This window comes from Aspergillus aculeatus (assembly GCF_001890905.1).
Source record: "Aspergillus aculeatus ATCC 16872 unplaced genomic scaffold ASPACscaffold_1, whole genome shotgun sequence".
NCBI lineage: Eukaryota > Fungi > Ascomycota > Eurotiomycetes > Eurotiales > Aspergillaceae > Aspergillus > Aspergillus aculeatus.
In genome coordinates, this window is record NW_017962976.1 from 2,633,267 (window position 1) to 2,653,079 (window position 19,813).

A 19,813-nucleotide genomic window follows, 5' to 3' on the forward strand; every position below is an offset into this window, starting at 1 on the left:
TTCGGAGTCTGAGAAGGAGAAAGGGAGAAAAAAAAAAAAAGAAGGAGGAGGAGGAGGAGAAGGAAGGAGATAGAGGCGGGAACTGGGGTGAAGCTAGTAGATTACTGATTCTTCACCTACAACACATTATATAAAGTAAACGGTTGACAGTGGAGTTCCCAGCGCTGCAAAGAGACTAGCGGCCAGGTTTGCTGACGACGAACCGCCCGGTGCGACTCGTCATCCCCCATAGCACTGCTCCAGGCTCAGGCTCAGGGCTTTCCTGCTCCGCTGCTCTTTTCGGTTTTCCCCCTTGTACCGACCGATAAATCCTATCCGATTTTCGCCCATTCGAGACATGCGCTTTCTCTTCAAGTTACTAGTATCTCGGCGTGCCTCGTCTAGATTGGCCAAATCTCTCTGTAAACCGGCCGGGCCCGTTTCAGTAACTCCACTGCCCATCCCCATCTCCCCTTTACTGCTCAATCTGACGTCCTTACGCAACCCGCTTCCAAGGGACCGCTTGGCATGTCATACTGCCCACTATGAAACACTCCTACTCAGTACAGGCAAGTGCATGAAATATGCAAGTGAGGGGCGGAATAGAAAGAAAAGAAAGGAAAAAGCCTAGATAAATGTATATACTCGAAGAAGGTAATCAATCCCAGGGTATCCCGATACACAAAGCTCGATGGCTTCGCACTCACCCCCCACCCCACCCCATGTGCGTTTTCCTGTCATCCTCACCCGTCACGATCAAATCGACTGAGCACTTCCGGGGGTACTGTTGGGATGTATTTACGCGCCCGTTCGCGATTAGTACCCCCCCATCCAGCCCCGTAGCTTATCAACATATCCGTGCTGGTGGGTAAGGAAAAGGGGAGGGTCAAAGACGGATCTAAAAACACCCCATGACTGCCGGCCCGTTCTTCCATCAGGGCCGGTCGTGGAGATGCGAAACTAGACCCCGGAGATGCCACTGAGGCGCGCGTCGAGGCGTCAGGAGAGGTGGCCGCATCGCCCGGCGTGGTCGTCGCCGGGGGCGTCTGAGGACGTCCTCCATCGCTAGAGGCTGACGCCTGCGCCGCACCTCGTTGCTGCTGGGCCGCTTGAAGCTTGGCATGCTCCCGGTAAAGCAGTTCCGGGTCGCGCTGCAGCTCAATAAGAAACTTCATCGCTTGCTTGGTCAGTCCCTTTTCTCCGACCTCTGGCCGGTACGACTTGACTGCATGCAGAAGCTGGGCTGGAGTTAATTGCTGCAATTGAAGGAGCGTCGTCACGAGTGACTCGAAGTCATCTCCCAGCGAGGAGAAGCATTGCAGCCATTGCAAAAGCTGGATCACCGGGGCGAGATGCTTGCGCGCAGCGTCCATGGTGCACTCGCCCGTGCTGGACGTCGAGCCGTTCTCGTAGTGTTCCGGTTGGCGATTGTTGTTCCGGGCCCAATCTTCCAACGTCGAGACGTTCATGCGAATCTGCATCGCTTTCGTGCGGGCCAGGTAGCGTTTGGTACTCATGATTCGATTAAAGAGCTCAGCGCCCACCCAGTAGAGAAGCTGGGAGATGATCTGGGTGGTGATCACCGAGTGAACATCATACAAATCGAGGACAAACAGGGTTGATGACAGAAGGGAGGTGATATTGCGCGGCGAGACCTGCGCACGCCGTCGCGGAGATGGTGGTCGGAAGCGCTTCTCCACCGGCTCGGGGGCTTTGGCCTTGGATTTGGGTCGAAATAGTTTCCATTCATTCTGGAAATGTACATCCTCCAGGCCCGGAATTGTTTCGTGATCGAGCATGGCCGAGTCGAGAACCTTATTCATGCGACGCTCAGCATCGCGGATGATTAGAATGAAGATCTCATTGATCAACTCGGCCAGATGAAGCTGGAATTCCACTGTAGCTTCTACCAAGCCGGCGTCCTTCTTCAGATAATGGAGCAAAAGAGTCGCATTCGACATCCAGAAGGCCAGGATGGTCATGTCCCATTGATGACGCTCCACGACGTCGTTGATTTTATCGGTCGCGGAGACCAGAAGGGTTGCCAGCAGCTCGGGGCTGGCGTGATAATGAGCGTAACGAGCGCTGAGGAATAAAAGGTTGGCGGGTACCGGTTTTTGTGAGGGTGATCGCTGTGGTGTCATGTTCGTGATGATGATATTTAGTATTTTTTCGAGCTCATTGTCTTGGAAGACGAACATCTGGTCGTTCAAGCACCGGTCCCAAACGAACTCTTGTTGCTCCTCTTCCAAGTCTTCGTCATCTTGCGACTATCGATGCAATCGAGAGAGAATATTAGCCATAGTAACATCAGGGGAGAATTTGCCATCCAACTTACGTCGAATTTCTCGTCCAGCCCTAGGCTCGACAGGTCTACCTCGAGGTTGATCGCGCTCTCTTCCATCATCATACGCCGCTTCATTTCGTTCTCTGCAATTTCCTCCTCAAAGCGACCATGGCCGAACCCGGAGTCATAGAAGTCGTCTTCGATGGCACTCGGTCCAAAGTGATACCCATTTTCGTGCAGGTACTCTGAAATCTCACTTCCTGGCTGAGCAAAGTCAAAAGCCGTCCCACCTGATGAGGATTTAATGTCCGGAGATGCGCCGTGGTCGAGGAGAATTTTCGCAATCGTTTTATGTCGGTTAGTCATCGCCCACATCAAGGCACTCCACTGATTGCGGTCCTGCTGGTCGACAAGAGCCCCTGCATCAAGCAGGGCTGACACGACGTCCTGATGTCCCTACACCGAGTAGTCAGTCTTGCATCGCCCGGTAACTCAGCGGGGGAAGGGAAAAGGCCACGGAACATACAAAGCAGCTAGCGTAGATCAGGGGTACTGTGCCCTCTTCATCTGGCATGTTGACATCCACGTAGTCTTTTGCTTGCCCTTGCACTAGCTTGCGAACACGTGCCACGTCGCCATTACTCGCCGCCATATTCAAGCTCCGCTGTAGGATGTCCCGCTTCTCCGCTTCAGTCAGCTTTTCATCGGAGGCGATGGCATCTTCGTCCGCACCCAGCGAATCCACTTCCCGGTGTGCCGCTTGCGCAGCAAGCATCTCCATCAACCGGGCGTCGCTATCCTCGAGGCGAGCTGTGATTGTAGATTCGTTGTCGTCGTCGATAGCGGCCGCAGCAAGACCGCGTCCATACTGGGCTTGAAGGGCATGTTCCTCGTCATGCGTGTGATCATCGAGCGTGAGGCTGAAGCTTAAGGGTTTGGCAGCTACGGGGGTTGTGAGAAATTGCGACTGACCTGCAGTGTCACATATAGGTTAGCCACTTGCTATGCGCAGGAGGGCGGGGTGACAGCTGCGAAAAGCTGCGCAGCCCGGAGAGGGGTACGAAGGAGGGGTAAAGGAGGAACAAGAAGCGGCGCACCTTGCCAGGCATCGTACATCTCCGTCTCGTGCTGCAGGACTGGCAAAGAACGGCGGTCATCCAAAGACTTAGGTAAATCATCGGGAAGCGTGCGGACGTGAAGGTCTGTCGAGGATGGATCGCTATGGTCGAGCTCGTCCGACACCCCGCGGGGGGAGTCGGGGTCGTTCATGACGTATAAAGGGGCTATAACGGTGGAAAACGGAGTCGCAAAAGAGAGTAGAACAATCCGAGTAGAAAATGTATACTAGCTCTCGCTCCATGGAGGAGACAGCCTAAAGACTAGTTGGTATGGAGGACAGCCTCCTTTCCCCGGTGGGTCGTCTTCCCGTCTGTGTGAATGAGATGGTCTCGAGCCGGATGGACGGGTTTTTGTGAGAGAGCGGTATATGCTGGAAAGGGAGGAAGTGAGAGATAGTGGGTAAGTTGCCTTAATAGAAGTCAAGATCCATGAGACGAGTATCGGAGAAGAAAAGAATGGAGAAGGGGGAGAAGAAGGGAAACGATGAGGGAGCGAGGGAGAGAGATGACGAGTGTTCAGGCAGGCGGGCGGGCGGGCGGGTGCAGTGGAACCCTGGAAAGTTCCTGGCTGGCCGAAAAAAGAAAAGAAGCAGCGTGGCTACGGAGTACGGAGTAGCATTGTTACAATTATCCACTTCCACTGTGAAACTCCCATGCTCGCTACGCCACTCAGTGCATTGGGGTTTAATTTAGATTGCTTCAATTGATGGTTCATTCAGGCGAGAAAAAGAATAGCCTACAAAAAAAGGGTGAAACCCCCCTTCTCCTTACAATTGACTTGCAAAGGTTGATAATTGTGCAGACATCATCGCATCATAAGCCAAACATGTTATGCCTCTCTCCTTTCATCCAAGGAGAATAATGATAGACAAATAAAACAAACCCAAAATCAGAACCGGATATGCAAAACAACAGTCGAATCCCAATGCACCCTGATGCAAAATTAGTATACATAGAAAGCAAATATACATACATGACAAGTAACTAGATTTTCAACACCCATTCTGTCCATGGCCCAATGCGATCCAGGGTATCTTCGGGGGTATTAGGTAGTTGGCGCAACATGATCACGAGCGCTCCATGCAATAAAACAATCCATCCTCCCAAATTATTATATTTGTCATCTCGTTAAGTCTGATCGTGTAGCGACATGGTTCATCATATGTCAAGCCGTAAATAGTGTTTATTCCAGCTGCTTGCTGCGCAGCTGCACTTGCTCTTCGGAGAGCGATGCGATCCACAGGCAGCGTTCGATAATACCCGGGATCGGGTCAAATTTATACTTGGTGCTGGAGTCAATCAGGCGAAGAAGACTCTTGACAATCTTGGCCGTGGTACGGTAGCGTTCAAAGTTGATCAAGGGTTCTCCACCGTATGTGGTCACCTGCGCCGGTTTTTGTGCATTGTAAGTGAGATCATGGACATAGAGACCTGTATTTGGAGTGATTAGCCACGGATTCCTTGAAAGCGATCGTGGTGCCCTAAAGGACAACTTACCGACAAACGGAATGCAGCCATCCTGAGCATTGGCCGTTTCCATCTCCACGCGGAGGTCGTGAAAGTTGCGAATTGGTTGAATCAGAGATTCCATGTCCTTCAACAGGTGCTTATCGGCGGGGGAAACCAGGGCCCACGTGCTCTGCAGCCGGGAGCAGTCGGTAGATGATAGAGCAATGGCGATTTGAAGCATTGTTGCGTAGTTACACATCCGCCGGGCGTGAACCGCCGTGTGGATGAATTTGGCAATCGTCCGGGCCCGCTCATGTATATCGAGGGTAAGAACAATTTCGGAGAGCACCCATTTTACCATCAGGTTAAAGCGGCCCACTACCAGATCGATGCCTCGACTTTCTCCTTCCTTCAAAAATTGAATCCAGCTGAGTGCTGAGGGTGAACCGCTGCTCCATCGCATATCGATCAAGTCCAGCCAATCGACCTCGCTCAATGCGGCCATCTCCACTAAGGTCAGCTGTTGAGCAAGAACGTGAGACTCGCAAGAGAGAACAAATGGCACATGGTCGGGTTCGGTGTTGTTGTTCAATGGCGGAGGGAGTTGGCGGTGCTTCTCGGAGCGGGAAAGGACATCGCCGGATACATGCTGCACATCCAGAGCTCGGCCATCTGCTTGCTCCGCAGCGTTTCTGGGAGATGGGTCAGGCGTTAGAGGTTCTGTTGGGAACAACACCGGATTGAGAGGCGTGGCGCAGGAGATCGATCGAGTGTTCTGGATGGTCATCGGAGGGGACGGCGGATGGGCAAGAGGATGGGTAGGAATTCCCAAGGACATATCGCTCAGCCTGTGTGTTTCGAGAGATAGGCGTTGCTCCACCGCTTCTCGTGTTTCGACTAGGTCCACGGAAATCTCCGAGGATAATCCTGATAGGCGCCCGAATAGCTTGCGCGACTCGTGAGGAACGGTTGGAAGCGTAGAACCTCGTGGAATACGATTCAAGCTCTCGGTTTTCTTTACAATATCAAGAGACGAATGTGATGAGTCCACATCCATTGTGCCCGATGTAGAGATGTCGCTGGCTTGCATGCGAGATAAGCTAGCGACTTTCGACGATGGTCGACTGTTTGGCTTCTTCATTGAATCATCACTCAATCCCCGCTCGAGCAGCGGGATTGAGCTGTAAGAATTTTCTGTTTCTGCCACCGAGCGGGAATTGTCCCGACGATGAACGAGGCGTCCCTGAATCTGTGAGTAAGTCAAGCTGTCTCCAAGGAATGTCTCGCGTCGCCCAGCAGCGTTGGCCGAGCTCGGATGATGTTGCGCAGCTTGACCTTGATAACAGCGATCCTCTTCACAAACACTACCAAGAACATGACCTTGAGTACAAGTCTCTGTTCCAAGGGGGAGAGCTTCATGGTCAGAAGCCGGTTGACCTTGCCACTTGCCCTCCAGTTTCAGCAAGGCTGATTCTACGCCTCCATCGCCATCATCCGGGATTTGCGCGAATTGAGCTATGGCAGCCTCGAATGAGCGCCGCATGTTTTGAGATGAATGTGTTGTCATCAGAGAGTATCGCGGGTTCGGTGGAATAAGACTTGTCTGAGGTCTGGACCCGAGGTTCTCAAGCTGAGTATCGAAACTGTCAACACCAGAAGTGCGATAACTCATATCAGAAAGCATCATTTCCGAGTTAACCCGAGATTGAGGACAGCTCTCATTCCGCATTTGACGAAGGTCTCCGCCAGGACGCCTGCGAAGCATTGGGCCTGCAGGTCTATCCACTTCCTGCCGCGAGTGTTGTCCTGGGACGGGTACGGCTGGCTCGCTACCCAACGTGAGACGCAGCTTGGAGATCCCGCTTTGGAAAGACGCATATTTACGCAGGCGCAGCGAGGGCGAGGTTTGTTTCCAATATGCTGATCCGCGTTCGACTGAGTATGATCTGCGCGATGTATCCGAACCGGAAGGACGAAGAAATTTAGATGCCCTGGCCGAAGGGCCAGACTCGCTTTCGTCGAGGTAAATGGGAAGTGAGTACTCGCCAGTGGCTAGAGTCGTCCGTTGAGAGTGTGCGAGCAAGGATGGAGCCCTCAAATTCCGTGAGGAGATCTCTGTATCCAAGAATCGGGGAGCTTCTTCGAGGCCGGCATTCGAACCAAGGGCCCCGGACATCATCGGCACCGCAAGGCCAGTGCCATCCACAATGACAATCGACTCACTACCTGTGGTTAGCTGACTGTTCATTCTGGTCAAACCGGGTGTGGCAAGGTGAGGCTCTATCTCATCAGCCGTTACAGTCGGATGCCGTGGAAATTCCGAACGCAAGACGACTGGCTTCGTCTCCGCTTGGTCAGTGACAGCTGCACGGTATTGTCGTAAGGCCTCGTCACACAGCGTGTCGATTCTAATACGCCGTTTGGTCGCCGCAGTTGCTTTCTTATCACGGTACAGATCGGACCCAAATGCGACATTATTGGGAAGCGCCGAGGTCCTCCCCAGATAAGAAGGGTTCGTTTGTCCCTGCGTGGTGCGAGAACCGCCAGGTCCTCCATGGCGACTGTGGAGAGCGCGGCGAATTGATCCAATGATGGTTTTAACACCGGACCCGGAAGAGCTAGGTTTGGCTGTTGTGTTGAAAGTGCTTCGTCGATTAGGGGATTTGTCTCTAGCAGACGATGGTAGAGGAGGGGATGGTGGTGCCATCATTATCGTGTACGACTCAGCCGGAGGGTAGAGTTCGCCGCGTATCAGACTACCTAAATTGAGCACTCCATATGAAGAAGCGGTAGGGTGCTGTCCCGGGGATAGGAACGAGAAAGGTGCGCGATCATCTCTGACAGAGTCGGAAAAGCTGCCGCTACGTTTGTGTTTATGGCGCGAATATGGATGGCGACGGGTACTTAGAGGTGAAGAAGGCAGTGCATCCCGAGAGGATGTCAGTTTCAAGGGTGCAAGTGGTACAAGGTGGGGTGCTCTGTTCGAGGTCACAGCCAAAGAGAGTCGTTTCGGAGATTTAGGCGGCAGAGAACACGAAGTCGCATGAATGCTGCGGTCACTCATAGTAGTCATTGGGAGACTCCCCGTTGTGGTAGCAGAATTGTTGCGCTGGTGGTGACTAGCAGTGTGAGAGACACTACGTTCAAGACCAGCCTCCATGTTGAATTCCGGACCACCGACAGCCAGCATGGTATTACCACCGGTTTCCAAAGTGATATCATCCTCGCCGCCGCCCGGCCTGATAGCAATCTCTGGGCTGTGGAATGCAACATGCTGTTCGGCGGTGTCCCAGTAGACTGAGCACTTGCCATACCAGCATCTTTTGAGGTCAATGAGAATCTTCAGATCACTCATTCCTCCTCCTTGCCGGGCCTTCACATCCGTGTACATGCTGTTTATCATCTCGCAGAATGATGCTCGTAAGCTGTAATCCGGAACAAAATCATCTGCGAAATAATTCAAAATCCAGTGTCGAAGAGCGGCAAAGGTACGGATTCGGATAATCCTGCCGTCGTCCTGTGGTCGATTGATCGCCCATCGGAGCCGAGCTAGTAGCAGTGCCAGGAGTGTGCTAGGGGCAAGGTAAGAACGAAAGGTGAGAAAGAAATCCGAGACAAGCTCGTAGTCCATGAAAGAGGCCGAAGATATCTGTGCCACGATTCGTGCTGGGGTAGCAGCGCTGATTTCCTTTGTGCCGGCTATGTAGCGCACAACCGATTCTTTGTCCATTTCCGAAGCCAAGACCTCGAAGATTGATGGTTCGATAGGCTCCTTGTGCTCGTAGAAGGCCGAGTGCTCGTTGATTGCCGCTCCCTGGGGCATCTCAATGGCACCAGTTCCAGAAAAGAAAGAACCAACGAAGGAAGGCCGCATTGGGTCACCGATATAAGCATTGGGCGCCGCAGTGCCGATCCAGTAGTCTCGGGGGGTATTTGAGGCGCGCATGTCAGTGCACAGAGATGTCCTCACATATACTGAGCTGTGCAGCGGTGCTTCGCTGTCGAGGTTTGGTGGCGACCAGCCCAGATGATATGGAGTCAGGGCGCTCTCCGATGGGCGTCGTAGCGGTTCATCAGCAGTTTTGGGCCTGTCGGCTGCTTGATCGATGAATATCTGAAGCTCTCCCGGGCGACCTGCACGTAGCTCGGACCATTGCTCGGAGACAGTGGAGAATGAATGCGCTTTACGAGGCCGAGGATGGAGAGGATGATGGTGTTGGGAGTGTGCTGATTCTGTGTCAATCGACTCGTCATCCTCGGGGTCTTCTTCTGGAATGAGATCTGAGCGGAATTCCGAGAGCTGAGAATTCGACCACCTAGAGGGCTCGGTCCCATCGCGTCCAGTATGTGCGTGCGGCTGTAAATGCTCTTGGCGAGATTTATCCAGAGAAGGGGCGGAAGGCGCCTGGAAGGGTTCTTTGATCAACGGGTTGTGAATCGGCCTGCAAGGTAATGGGTTGCAGGGGTTAGCTCCTTGCCCATGAGATCAACGTGACCGAATTCGGCCAGCCGCGGACAAACATTACCTGAGAAAAATGGTCCCATTCTGGCCAACATTACCCACTGTGAAATGATTGGGCTCTCTGGATGCTGGTAGGGAGTCGCCAGCAGCCTTAGAGGGATTAGCCCGCTTGAAGGAGCGCTTCCGCAGGAGCTCATGACTATCTTTGACGCGCAGAAAGGAGGTCACTATCTGCTCCCGGATTGTTTTGGCGTTCGCGGTATGTTTGTCCTTGGTGTTCGCGCCGTGTGTTACAGTGTGGGCGCGTCGAAGATCGGATGTCGTATATCGGGTATCTGCATCTCCATATGCAATTCCCTGAAGCCCCGGCTCGACCCACGTCGGACAGATGCTTGTCTGCAGCTGACCCGGGATTCCTGCAGCCTCGCTTGAACTAGACGCCATGGCAAAAGCACGCTCCAATCGTAGACGTGTGGTGGACGACCTGTATTGGACGAGAAAAGCTGTTGTTCCACCGAATTGGTGGAAAATCGCGATGACTTGGAGCAGCGACCTAGCAGGAACGAGAACACAGGGACAGTCCACGTTGGGATCGCAATAGGTACCTGCGAAACGACATGACCAGAAAGCGTTCACGAGTGAGGTCGTTTAACGGACGCAGCGAAGACGTAGGCCGAACATTGGCGAATTCTGTCTGCAGTAGCACGAGAAGCGCGACAGTCGGAGCAGGTTCGGCACTGAGATGGAAGAGGAAACAACCTAGTAGCACGTCCGGGGCGATTACTGTACGTACGTAACGGGGGTCCTAGTAGATAATAATAGAACACCAAGACCGTGCCTGAGAAAGCAGAAGCAGAAGCAAATGTCGGAATATTAGGGGAGGGGATAAAATGGTGGTTGAGGCTACCAACAAACGAAAAGATGAAACGCCAAAAGAAAAAAAAAAAAAAAAAAACAACAATAATAATAATGATAGTAATAATAATAGTAGTGATAATAGCGACGGCAAGAATTAGCAACCGACCGAGGATGGTGTAAGAATCTAAGAAATGGAAGGGAAATACGTTGGAGCGCACACGGGCTGCTTATGGACGGAGATGGTAAATAAAAGAAAGATGATGGATGAACGGATGGATGAATGGTGGAGGCGGCGGCGGTAGTAAGTTAGTAGTGTGGAGAACAGTAAGTTAGGGGAGGGAAAAGCCCGTCACTGGCCTTAGGCCCCAGTCAGGTTCCGGTTCCAGCAGGGCGGAACCCAGAACCACCCAAAACCACTCAAATCACCACCAAACACCACCCAAAGCAGATTTTTGGGGCAAGGCACAACAAGGTGAGAGAACCATGGATTTCCGACACACGGGCAACGCGGAGTCAAGACATCATTTGTCCTTATCCATACTGCCAAATGCCAATTTCCATATCGCTACCTACGGAGTACCTTATTTTCCATCTTGCTTACTTGCTTGCTCACTTACTTGCTTTGTCCTCCACCGGAGCCAAAGGCGGCCCTCTTCGCTATCTTTCTGCCCCCCCCCATCGTCATCTTCTTTCCAGCAAGAACCACACACAAGGTTGATCAGATGGGCCGATCGACCTAACAGATCGTGGGATAGACGACTCTACACGAATCCACTTAGACTTTCCTAGTCGAGACCACTATCGCTTATGAACTACCTCTAACTAATCACCTCTGCCAACTTGTTAACTAAAAGGATGGAGAATATTATAGGGGATCCGTTGCCGAGTCCTTCTTGATCAGGGTTGTCAGGTCATTTTTAACCCGTCATTCCGTTCCTGAAGAGGAAATTCTAGTCCCCAGCCCAGGTCTCCGGCGGGCGGCGGAGATTGATTGGAATCCATCTCGTCTAGCCAGATTTCCTGGGAAACCCACTTGCAGCATTTTCTACTCTCGAGCCCCGACCTATCCACTCGACTCAGCTGAGATGTTGTTGGAAAGACAACAGGACAAAGACCCGGGCAGGAAGCAAATCTGACACTGATCGAACATCGTGCATGAGCGATACCGAAACCCCCCGATACGAGGCATTCAAGTCGATCCATCACAACCTTCCAAGGGAATGTGTGGATGATAGATCTGGCCTGCAATTCCGCACGCGAATCGTAAATTCCACTTTTTCTCTCTTTTGTCCTCCACTTGAGCGAGGAAAGATCGCATCGCAAAAGGGGCAGGGTTGCACACGGCACGAGTCAAAAGGTAAAAAAAGAAACAGAGTCAGGGCAAGACTAACAAAGAACTGTGAGGAGAGAGTGTGGGCCAAGCGAAGTGGATTAGGGATGACCTTGGCCGTTCTCCCATCATACTGTATCCGTAGTAGGACAGTGATCGCAAGTTCTTTGCACCAGCAGTTGGAAGAATAATAATCTGATGAGTATTCATTGCCCCAAAAAAGCAAATGTTAAAAACGATTATCAGGCAAATTTATGAGCCTATCATTTATTACACTCGGGAGGTGGAGGAAAGCAAAAGTAGCTGAAAAAAGGGGGGGCAGGGCGTCCCACTCCACAGCAGTGCTGCTGCTGCTGCACGCCAGGGATGTTCAATAATGCTCAGTCGGGACTCGGTGGTAGACTAAGAAATGATCCATGATCAAGCTTAGAACCGTTAGGTGCCATGAATGGCTGCCTCAAGACTGTGGAGAAAAAAAGTCGCGCTGACAGCCCATTTCTGCCGCTTCCGGAACCTGGAACCAAGGTTAGTCGGCTGAATGTGGCTGACCGTTAACTCTCCATACTTACAAAGTATAAAAAATCGCTGATCTCCAGCCGATCCGGTCAGTCTCAGCCAGATTTACCGGTAGGTGCAGCCTTTGTGAATCTGTTTCTTTCCAGCTCAAGTCGTTGTTGGGATTGATTCTTTGCTTTTGTCCGTCAGCCGGAGGTGAACCGCTGACTCGCAGAAGGCAAGTTAACTACAGCCCGAAGACCAGGGACATCTGCATGCAGTCCAAGCAAGGTTCAGTCGATTTTCGTCGCCTTGCTTAAAAGTACCCCACTTTGACATTCGAGTAAAGCCCCGATTTGCCCGATGCCGGAAAATTTATACATCACCCACAGCTGGTTTGACAACATATCATTGAGGATTATCGCTACTGGTCGTGATCGGTGCGGTAGAACTTATGACAAGTCAATTGGATTGTTCGATGTTTCATGACTTGACAATCTACTATGTACTCCGTTTGGAGTATGCAACCATGAGCTGACTGACTACTCTACCTGACTCATTGGTGCATGACCCACGGGTTGCTTCATACATTTCTCATGAACCTGGACTCAGGTAACTGTACAGCAGCCCAGAGATCAGTACTCGTACACACTTTATGACTCACTCCACATGATAGGTAATTAACCTACAGAATGTAACCTGATCGATCTGCAGACTTGCCTGCCCGAATCTCAATCTGTACTGAGACCTCAAGAGATATTTATCAGTTCTCACTTCGTAGAAATTGCCTCGCGCGTCAAGGATATTTGCCCGCACGCAGTCTGAACTATAGTGATTACGTGGACCATATATTGAACTCGCAGACATAACGAAGAAGCACTAATTTACTACTTTCGCCACATTCATCCTCGGGAATATTCATGAAGGAGTGATTTTATAAGCTTCAAGTAAGCTGAACCACCTTGTACATATATTGAGGCCTTTGAAGGTTACTACCCATAAGGTTGTGTCACCCGACGCAGCAATTGAAGGGGTTACCATGTGCTTGCATTTACATGGTCTCTATGTTTTCCCTACATGAACTCCTTATTATTGGATCAACCACAGCCGCTGCCGCTGTCTATAGACCATAGCGTAGTGGTTACACTGGCTGCCATCTAAGCCTGATACTTTGCATACCTCGATCCATCCATCCAAGTAGGCAATTGTACATGCTCGAAGAACCGCTATATATTCTGAGAGAAACAAGGTTCAACTGCACCTTTGTATCGTGAGTCTTGTCAAATGCATTGACACGGAGTTTGTTACACAAATGCTCGCCATTTTTTAATCGGGTTCAATGATTCTCTTCACCGTTGATAGCTTCTTCCTTTTCCTACTCCTCTGCTGTTCTCTATGTCTCTTTCTATTTAATCAAGAGCACTGCCCACCTCCACCGCATGAGCGCCTGGCTTTGCCTTTTGCCTTTCATACCCACTCACTCGCTCTTGATTTTCTTGCAGAGCTTCCAGGTCCTCAACAATTCGACTGACCCAGGAAGCATCAGATCTTCATTGCCCCAGACCCGTGCTTAACCACTGCTTACTGTCTCCAAAGAGCCTTAGAAGCTCAACAAACCACAGAAAGTCAACAATCTGACTATATCCTGTGACCGGCCACGCTCGGTAAATCACAGGCAACATATAGAGACTGTATGGATCTGCTTATACTCCTCAGACTACCATTTTGTGCTAAAAGAAAAGCACTGAAGCCGCATATCTATACAGCAAAGAACAAAAGTAAACGAAATATTATAAGTCTAAGGCGGCGAGAATATCTCTTTTTCGTCTCTTGGGTCAGCGTTTTCTCTTAGGCTATATAAGCGGAATAACAAAGCCTAGAAAATATATATCTTCAAATTTACTTAAACGACCCCAGCCGCTAATCATTTAGCATGCTTGCAGAGAGCCGGACGAGGACAAACCCATTCTTACACGGTTTCTAATTCCAGAAAGAACTATAGAAAGATTATATAAACTCGCTCGCCGGCTAGCTGAACCCTCTAAATTAAGATAAGTAAGTAGCTGAATAGGCCTTCTCTAGCACAGAAAGCCGGCACTGCGGCCACAGCTACATAGTCAGACTCTACTCAGGCTTGTAAAGCCATATTCACGACTGAAAAGTTTTGCACAGCATTTTAGAGCTATACTAATTCCTCCCCCCCCCTCCCCCCCGGCCCCTGCGTGGCCTGCTCCAGGCGATTAAACGGCTTTGCTGATAACTGGCTTGATGTCGTCTATCAAGGCTTACTGTTTTATTGGTTGGTGGGGAATGGCTATACTGGTCGAGGTAGAGGTATGTAGAACATCTGGATGAACGGCTCGGGGACAGTGGATGCTGCTGGCGCTGCGCTGTTGAAGTAGCCATCACTCACTCCGAGGAGATGAATCCGGCGATCGACCGGGCTCTACTATCACACCGAGGGGGGAGGGGTGGAAATAGAATGGTGGTAGCCTGCAATCGTTCGCTTGTGGTGACGTGCGATGTGGTTTCAAAGTTAGGCTCGGAACTCCCTTCATCGAGACGAGAACCTGACCATTGCACCGCAGTCAGGAGTGTGCTGGTGAAGTCACCGGGTGTGCTTGCTAACTCATTGCCTATACGCTCATGGGGTCTGGTAGACGGTCCGGAGGAAGTCGGAGGCGACCCAGGCGTGTATCACTATCCATCTGATTGATCTCTGCAATGAAGTGGTGATACTACTTCGTCTAGCGAGCAATGACGGGGACATAAACTTTTCACATCTCGGCATTGCTTTGAACCCAGAAACGTCGGAAAAGCTACACCTGGCTGGCATCTTGATTAGCTTGGTATCAGGAAAGATGTGGATGATGAGAACCTTTGCTATTGTCTTTTACCAATGAATTGTATGGCTGAGTTATCACAGCGCGTTCCTACGTTGATGATTCCCCGAGAAGCCCTTCCTGGAACTCCCTGGCAATGGGACGAAATGGCTATAGTCAGGAGTCACTGGCACAGAGTAATAATCACTACTCTTGAGCAAGACTAAATATCTTTTATATGTCAGATGAGTTACTATATACCCGCACTAAATACATGCGAAAGCAGAAGTCTCCCTGAGCTTGTGGAGAGGACAGATCAAGGCCCCCGGGGGCCAGCAGACTATAGACCCATGAGAAGTCTCAACCACCCCTTTAAACAAAGCTACTGCTAGCTTTCGAAGAGCTCATAAAATCTAAATTATTCTTAAATCTCATCCCAAGTTTGTGACCGAGTGGTCAAATTAGTGAAACATGAATCAACAGTGGTCCCGTACTTAGGTTATGCCCCATCGTTGCCGATTGGAAGCAGAGCGCTTTAACCAGTATCCTGCCATCGTATAATTTCCACCGCCATTAGATATTATTCATGGAACTGCGTTCAGCACGTAGCCCGGGTGGGCTGAGTGAGTCACTAAAGACTCGAATCACCCACCCTGTGGCCGCATGTGCTCAGTCGGTAGGAAGGTGAGCCTATCTGCTCGAGACTAGCCAAGAGTCGTGCTCTGTGTTAGATCTTCCTGGTAGATGTTGAGAAAAGTTGCTGTCTGCAAGACCAACCGTGTGGAAGAGCTTTTCTGGGAGACAGCCATGGCGAAGTCATGCCCAGCTCGGATCCATGCTGGAGACACCCCTTGGACCGCTTAAAGCAACTTCCAGGATGATGGAGCACCAGGGCTCGAGAATATCTGGCCACAGAAGAGGCATTCACAGAGAGTCCTTCGATTCGAGCCTGCTTGGGTATGTACATGGAAGGAGCAAGTACTAGTCGTAATTCTCTTTTGGAGTCAATCTGATCTAGTACCGGGGGGGAGGGTGAGTGCGGGTGCCGCGCAACCGCCTCGTGAGACTTGTCATATTTCAAATATCATCACTGTCCCAAACCGTCTGATCTTGAGCGCTGATTGGTGCGGCCGACAATACCGAAGCTCTATTATCAGACAGGCGGCAGACCCTCATGGCTTCTGATGTTGTTTTCTGTTTATGGCAGAGCCACGCATGTAGATCTCCGCTCCGGGTCGTGTTAAAGTGGCGATTCTGCAGATGTAACCGATCGGATAACACACATCGTCATTTCGCACAGTCAAAACGGTCCGAAATAGGGGTGTCATGCAATAGTTGGATTAGGTGGCCAGGACAATTGATACCGGGTGGTGCTGTGAAGGTTCGTCTACCATTGTATGTCAGCGAAAAACACCGGTCAGGAGTCGGATGAGGGGTAATGAAATCAAACGGCTGGTAACATACAAGGCATTAAGGACCAGAAATAGTAGGCAGCCGAGGAAAAAGAAAGAATGGAGAAGAGGACATAGCTGGCGAAGCCAAGCAAGGAGTTTTCCCTGTACCCACATAGAGCGTGAAGTAGGCTGAAGGCATCATTTTGATCATTGGGATATTCGTAGTAAATCTGGTTCTTTTCGATATCAGGGTTCCAACGCTCTGATAGCTGGCTTTGACAATGTGGTGTATCCTGGTAGCTACATGGTGTCAATTGGCAATTGTATGCCGGACTTCAAGTAGGCTGAACTGACCTGTTCAGGGGTATTTGGTTGCTCTGCATACCACTCATCTCACTGGTCGTCTGCCGCGCAACCACGTAATGGCAAAGGATGGGGAATATGCAGTCAGCTTGAGATAGAGTTTAGTGCGATAGAATCCTTCCCAACCGGAGTGTGTCTGTCAGTTTCTTTATCGTTTATCAGTGAGACATAATGACTGATTTCCTCAGGAAATCTTAATGCACTGGTTTAGGCTAGCTACTCGTACATTATGTACTTAATCAGTTAGTTGAGCTTGTGCGGATGACTCAGCTGTCACAACGTGAGCATAAAGCTTGGATAGGGCAATAAAAATGGGTCCATTTTCGCGCGCTGAAGGATGGTTCAAGGTTGCTCGGTAGTTGCCCGTCGCTTAGAGGTAAGTTATTCTTTCCTCCATAGGACTTCATATGATGACACTCTCGTATGACTCGTCCGAAACACAGCAGAAGCTCAATCGGGTTCTGGAAAGTTTCAGGACCAGTCAGCTCGGCTCGATCCTTGCTACCGAGCCATGGAACGCCTGTGCCATAGTTTCAAAGCCTCGCGCGCCATGAAGAGTTGAAGTGCCACATGTTGTGGGGACAGGTTACCAGAGACGACGAACCGCATGTTCACAACAAATAAAAACAATGTTATGCTCGTCCTCCTGATAAATGTTCACTCATTGCCACCCACAATAGGGTAAGAGTTGTCAACTAACAATAAGACGACCTTCAAGCTTGGGCCATCTTAGGCACGTATTACCAATCCAACGGCACCACAAGCAGGAAAATTAAGCGATGCCCAAGACACAAAGTACCACCATCATGGGTTCACCACATAAATGCTCGGAATGAATATTTGACTTGATCCCGGCCTTCATGGGAGGGAGTTAAGGAGGACCATCGCGATAGGAGAGCTCGCATGCTATGAACCGTGATGACAGCAGCGTCTCAGGTCACTCAGAGACATCACAGGGAAACATGGTTAGCAGGCTACGTACTAGAGCCATAGCTGTATCTTAGCTATCCACTTGACAGGAACGGGATTTGCTCGCTGAGAATTCGGCCCCCGCTTTACCCTGGTCAAGTCTCGGCCGCCCACCGCCCCTGGGCAAACGAAGCCATTGTGATCAACACCAGGATCCCAGAGCTTGCGTTGTTTGGCGATAGTGGATTCTGTTGTTCAAGTACTGCTCGAGCTTGGTAAGGAAGACCGAATTGTCTCGCCGGCTCCTGGTAGTTATGAATTTAGTCGTGATTTAAAGTTTGAATACGGGGAAGCCGCGGCATATCGTCCATTCGATTTAATTTATTCTCACTTTCGCTTGTCGATTGAGAACATCTTGATAGGATGCTTACGAGAGTGTTCTGCATCCGTACCGGACCTCACCGATAGAAGTACGGGGTTCGAGCAGGCGCAGGTCGAATGGTTGGCTCCAGCACCTATAGATTCAACAAACTACCACGCCATGTTGTGCTGTGGATATTATTAGCGACAAATGAAGATCCCCTGGGCCGAAGGTAAGCAAGCTGAGCTTGCAACCTCGGAGTTTGTTTACCAATGATCTGCCTCTTGCTTGCGTTCGGAAGGATGAGGATGGGCGCACATCACTCCCCTTTCCGGTCCCCAGCGGCCGTTGAAAAAGCATAGAGCTTTGCATTATTGGTGGAACCCGGATGTAGACCGCATTTTGGACTGACAGTTCTTATTTCTCACCACGCGAATGGCTTGAGGGTTCGCCAATGAATGAGGTGAAACAAGCCTCTAACGGGTATGCTTCTATGCATGGAAACCCGGCTGAGGTGTGCTACGCTGCCCGTTAACCAGAAGAGGACCCCCTCCGCCTGTGGGGGTCACAACAGCCTAAGCTGGCTAAGCATAACTGGGAAAATAGGGGTGGATGAAAGGATTTCTAGGTGTGGGAAGGCTTGTCTAGCATGGTTCGACACTCACCGATGAACACAGAAGGGATATAAACTGTTGCACTTTGAGGGAGCTGCAGTCAATTGTTGGACCCGAGGATCAGTCAGCGAACCCAGCTGTCAATGGAAGGAACATATTTCTGAGAATTGGGAACTATGCGTAGCGTAGTGTTAGGTCTGCGACCACGCAAGAAGGGTAGGTTATACCGTCAGCAACATTGACTTATTTGACTGTTGAGTAAATAAATGTGCCGCGAAGCTCAGTGCGTCCTGTCAGGCCCTTTGATTGCTCCAAGTGTGGGGTCAATGGAAGAGCGCAGGCACTCACTAAGGAAGCCACTCCATGGTGAAACCACTACCGATTTTAAGGATCCAACAATACAAGACGATGCGGAGCACGTGGTTCCCGGGGGGCGCAAACTCAGGTTTTACATGGTAATTACCAAAGCAGTCGGTATTGTGACCATCGTGACCCTGTATGTGTTGTGCTATATATGTGTATCTATCATTCCATCTACAAGTGTGCATCCTCAACCCTCGAATTACTTGTGACATTATCTCAATTGACGAGTTAAGATCAATGCGAGTTATGTTAAATTTCTGCTGGCGTCACGACAATCTTCTTGCCGGGGTCGGGGGGAGGTTTGTTGCAGTCAGTACACGAGAAATACGTAGCACAGGTCTGTCATTCATGCCCCACAGCTATTGAGTCTGCATTCTCCGTCTATGACCGACAAAAGCGAGCAACAAAAGTCTTATCAGACCAAATGCGGTCGTGGCTGCGATAGAGTCTTGGTGTCTCAACAATGTGATTGTCACTCAGAAGTCTCGCGTGAATGCAAGCTACATGTCACCTTCCGGAATGTCTGACTCGTTCGTTCCTCACGGCTATTCCCTTGCATTGTCTCGAGGAATGCGGCAGGCCTCTATACAATTGGCAACACTATCTCACGTGCTTTGCGATTAGATCTAAGAGACCTGGTATAGCGCCCGTGGGTTCTGCATCAGGTACGAAGTAGAACAATTGTGAGTGGTCTGACCCATCCCAAGCACCCTGAATCAATATCCCAGTATCTGCCGACAGTGCGAGCATAGTTCATTCAACAATGAGGTCTAAGTTTAACAATAGAAGCGGCGCCTTCTCGGGTAGAGCTAACCACACTTGTGAAAGGTCCATCATTAGAGGGCAGTGGCATGCAATATGGATCCTCTAGGGACAATGCAGCTGTGCGGATGCTGCCGCTCGTCAATTAGCATCATTATTTGGATAGACACTTTCCCATGCCGAATCCGGGGTGGATGCCCGAGATTCACTCCTGTAGATCCTTTCTCCCTGGACCATCTCATTACGA

General features: G+C 50.5%; 2 protein-coding genes across 2 annotated transcripts; both read right to left on the reverse strand.

The window, feature by feature from the left end:
• Positions 1-296: 296 nt before the first annotated feature.
• On the reverse strand, positions 297-3,565 carry ASPACDRAFT_74587 (DIL and Ankyrin domain protein). Its single transcript, XM_020204249.1, has 4 exons — positions 3,364-3,565; positions 2,793-3,238; positions 2,318-2,722; positions 297-2,249 (listed from the first exon to the last, which is right to left on the reverse strand). Exons 1-4 carry the CDS (start codon positions 3,533-3,535, stop codon positions 723-725), a joined length of 2,550 nt encoding a protein of 849 aa, XP_020061396.1. The 5' UTR covers positions 3,536-3,565; the 3' UTR covers positions 297-722.
• Positions 3,566-4,567: 1,002 nt separating this feature from the next.
• Positions 4,568-9,739, reverse strand: ASPACDRAFT_38626 (mitotic regulator LTE1; the record flags this gene model as incomplete). Its single annotated transcript, XM_020200475.1, has 3 exons — positions 4,568-4,815; positions 4,882-9,275; positions 9,360-9,739. The coding sequence occupies 3 exons, from the start codon at positions 9,737-9,739 to the stop codon at positions 4,568-4,570; spliced, it is 5,022 nt and encodes a 1,673-aa protein (XP_020061397.1).
• Positions 9,740-19,813: the final 10,074 nt, after the last annotated feature.

Excerpts from the sequence above, each read along its gene's own strand:
- ASPACDRAFT_74587 (XM_020204249.1), bottom strand. The coding sequence starts at position 3,535 with ATGAACGACCCCGACTCCCCCCGCGGGGTGTCGGACGAGCTCGACCAT. Across the intron at positions 3,239-3,363 it reads GATGTACGATGCCTGGCAAG|GTCAGTCGCAATTTCTCACA; the intron begins GTGCGCCGCTTC and ends GTGACACTGCAG. Across the intron at positions 2,250-2,317 it reads GGCTGGACGAGAAATTCGAC|TCGCAAGATGACGAAGACTT; the intron begins GTAAGTTGGATG and ends TTGCATCGATAG.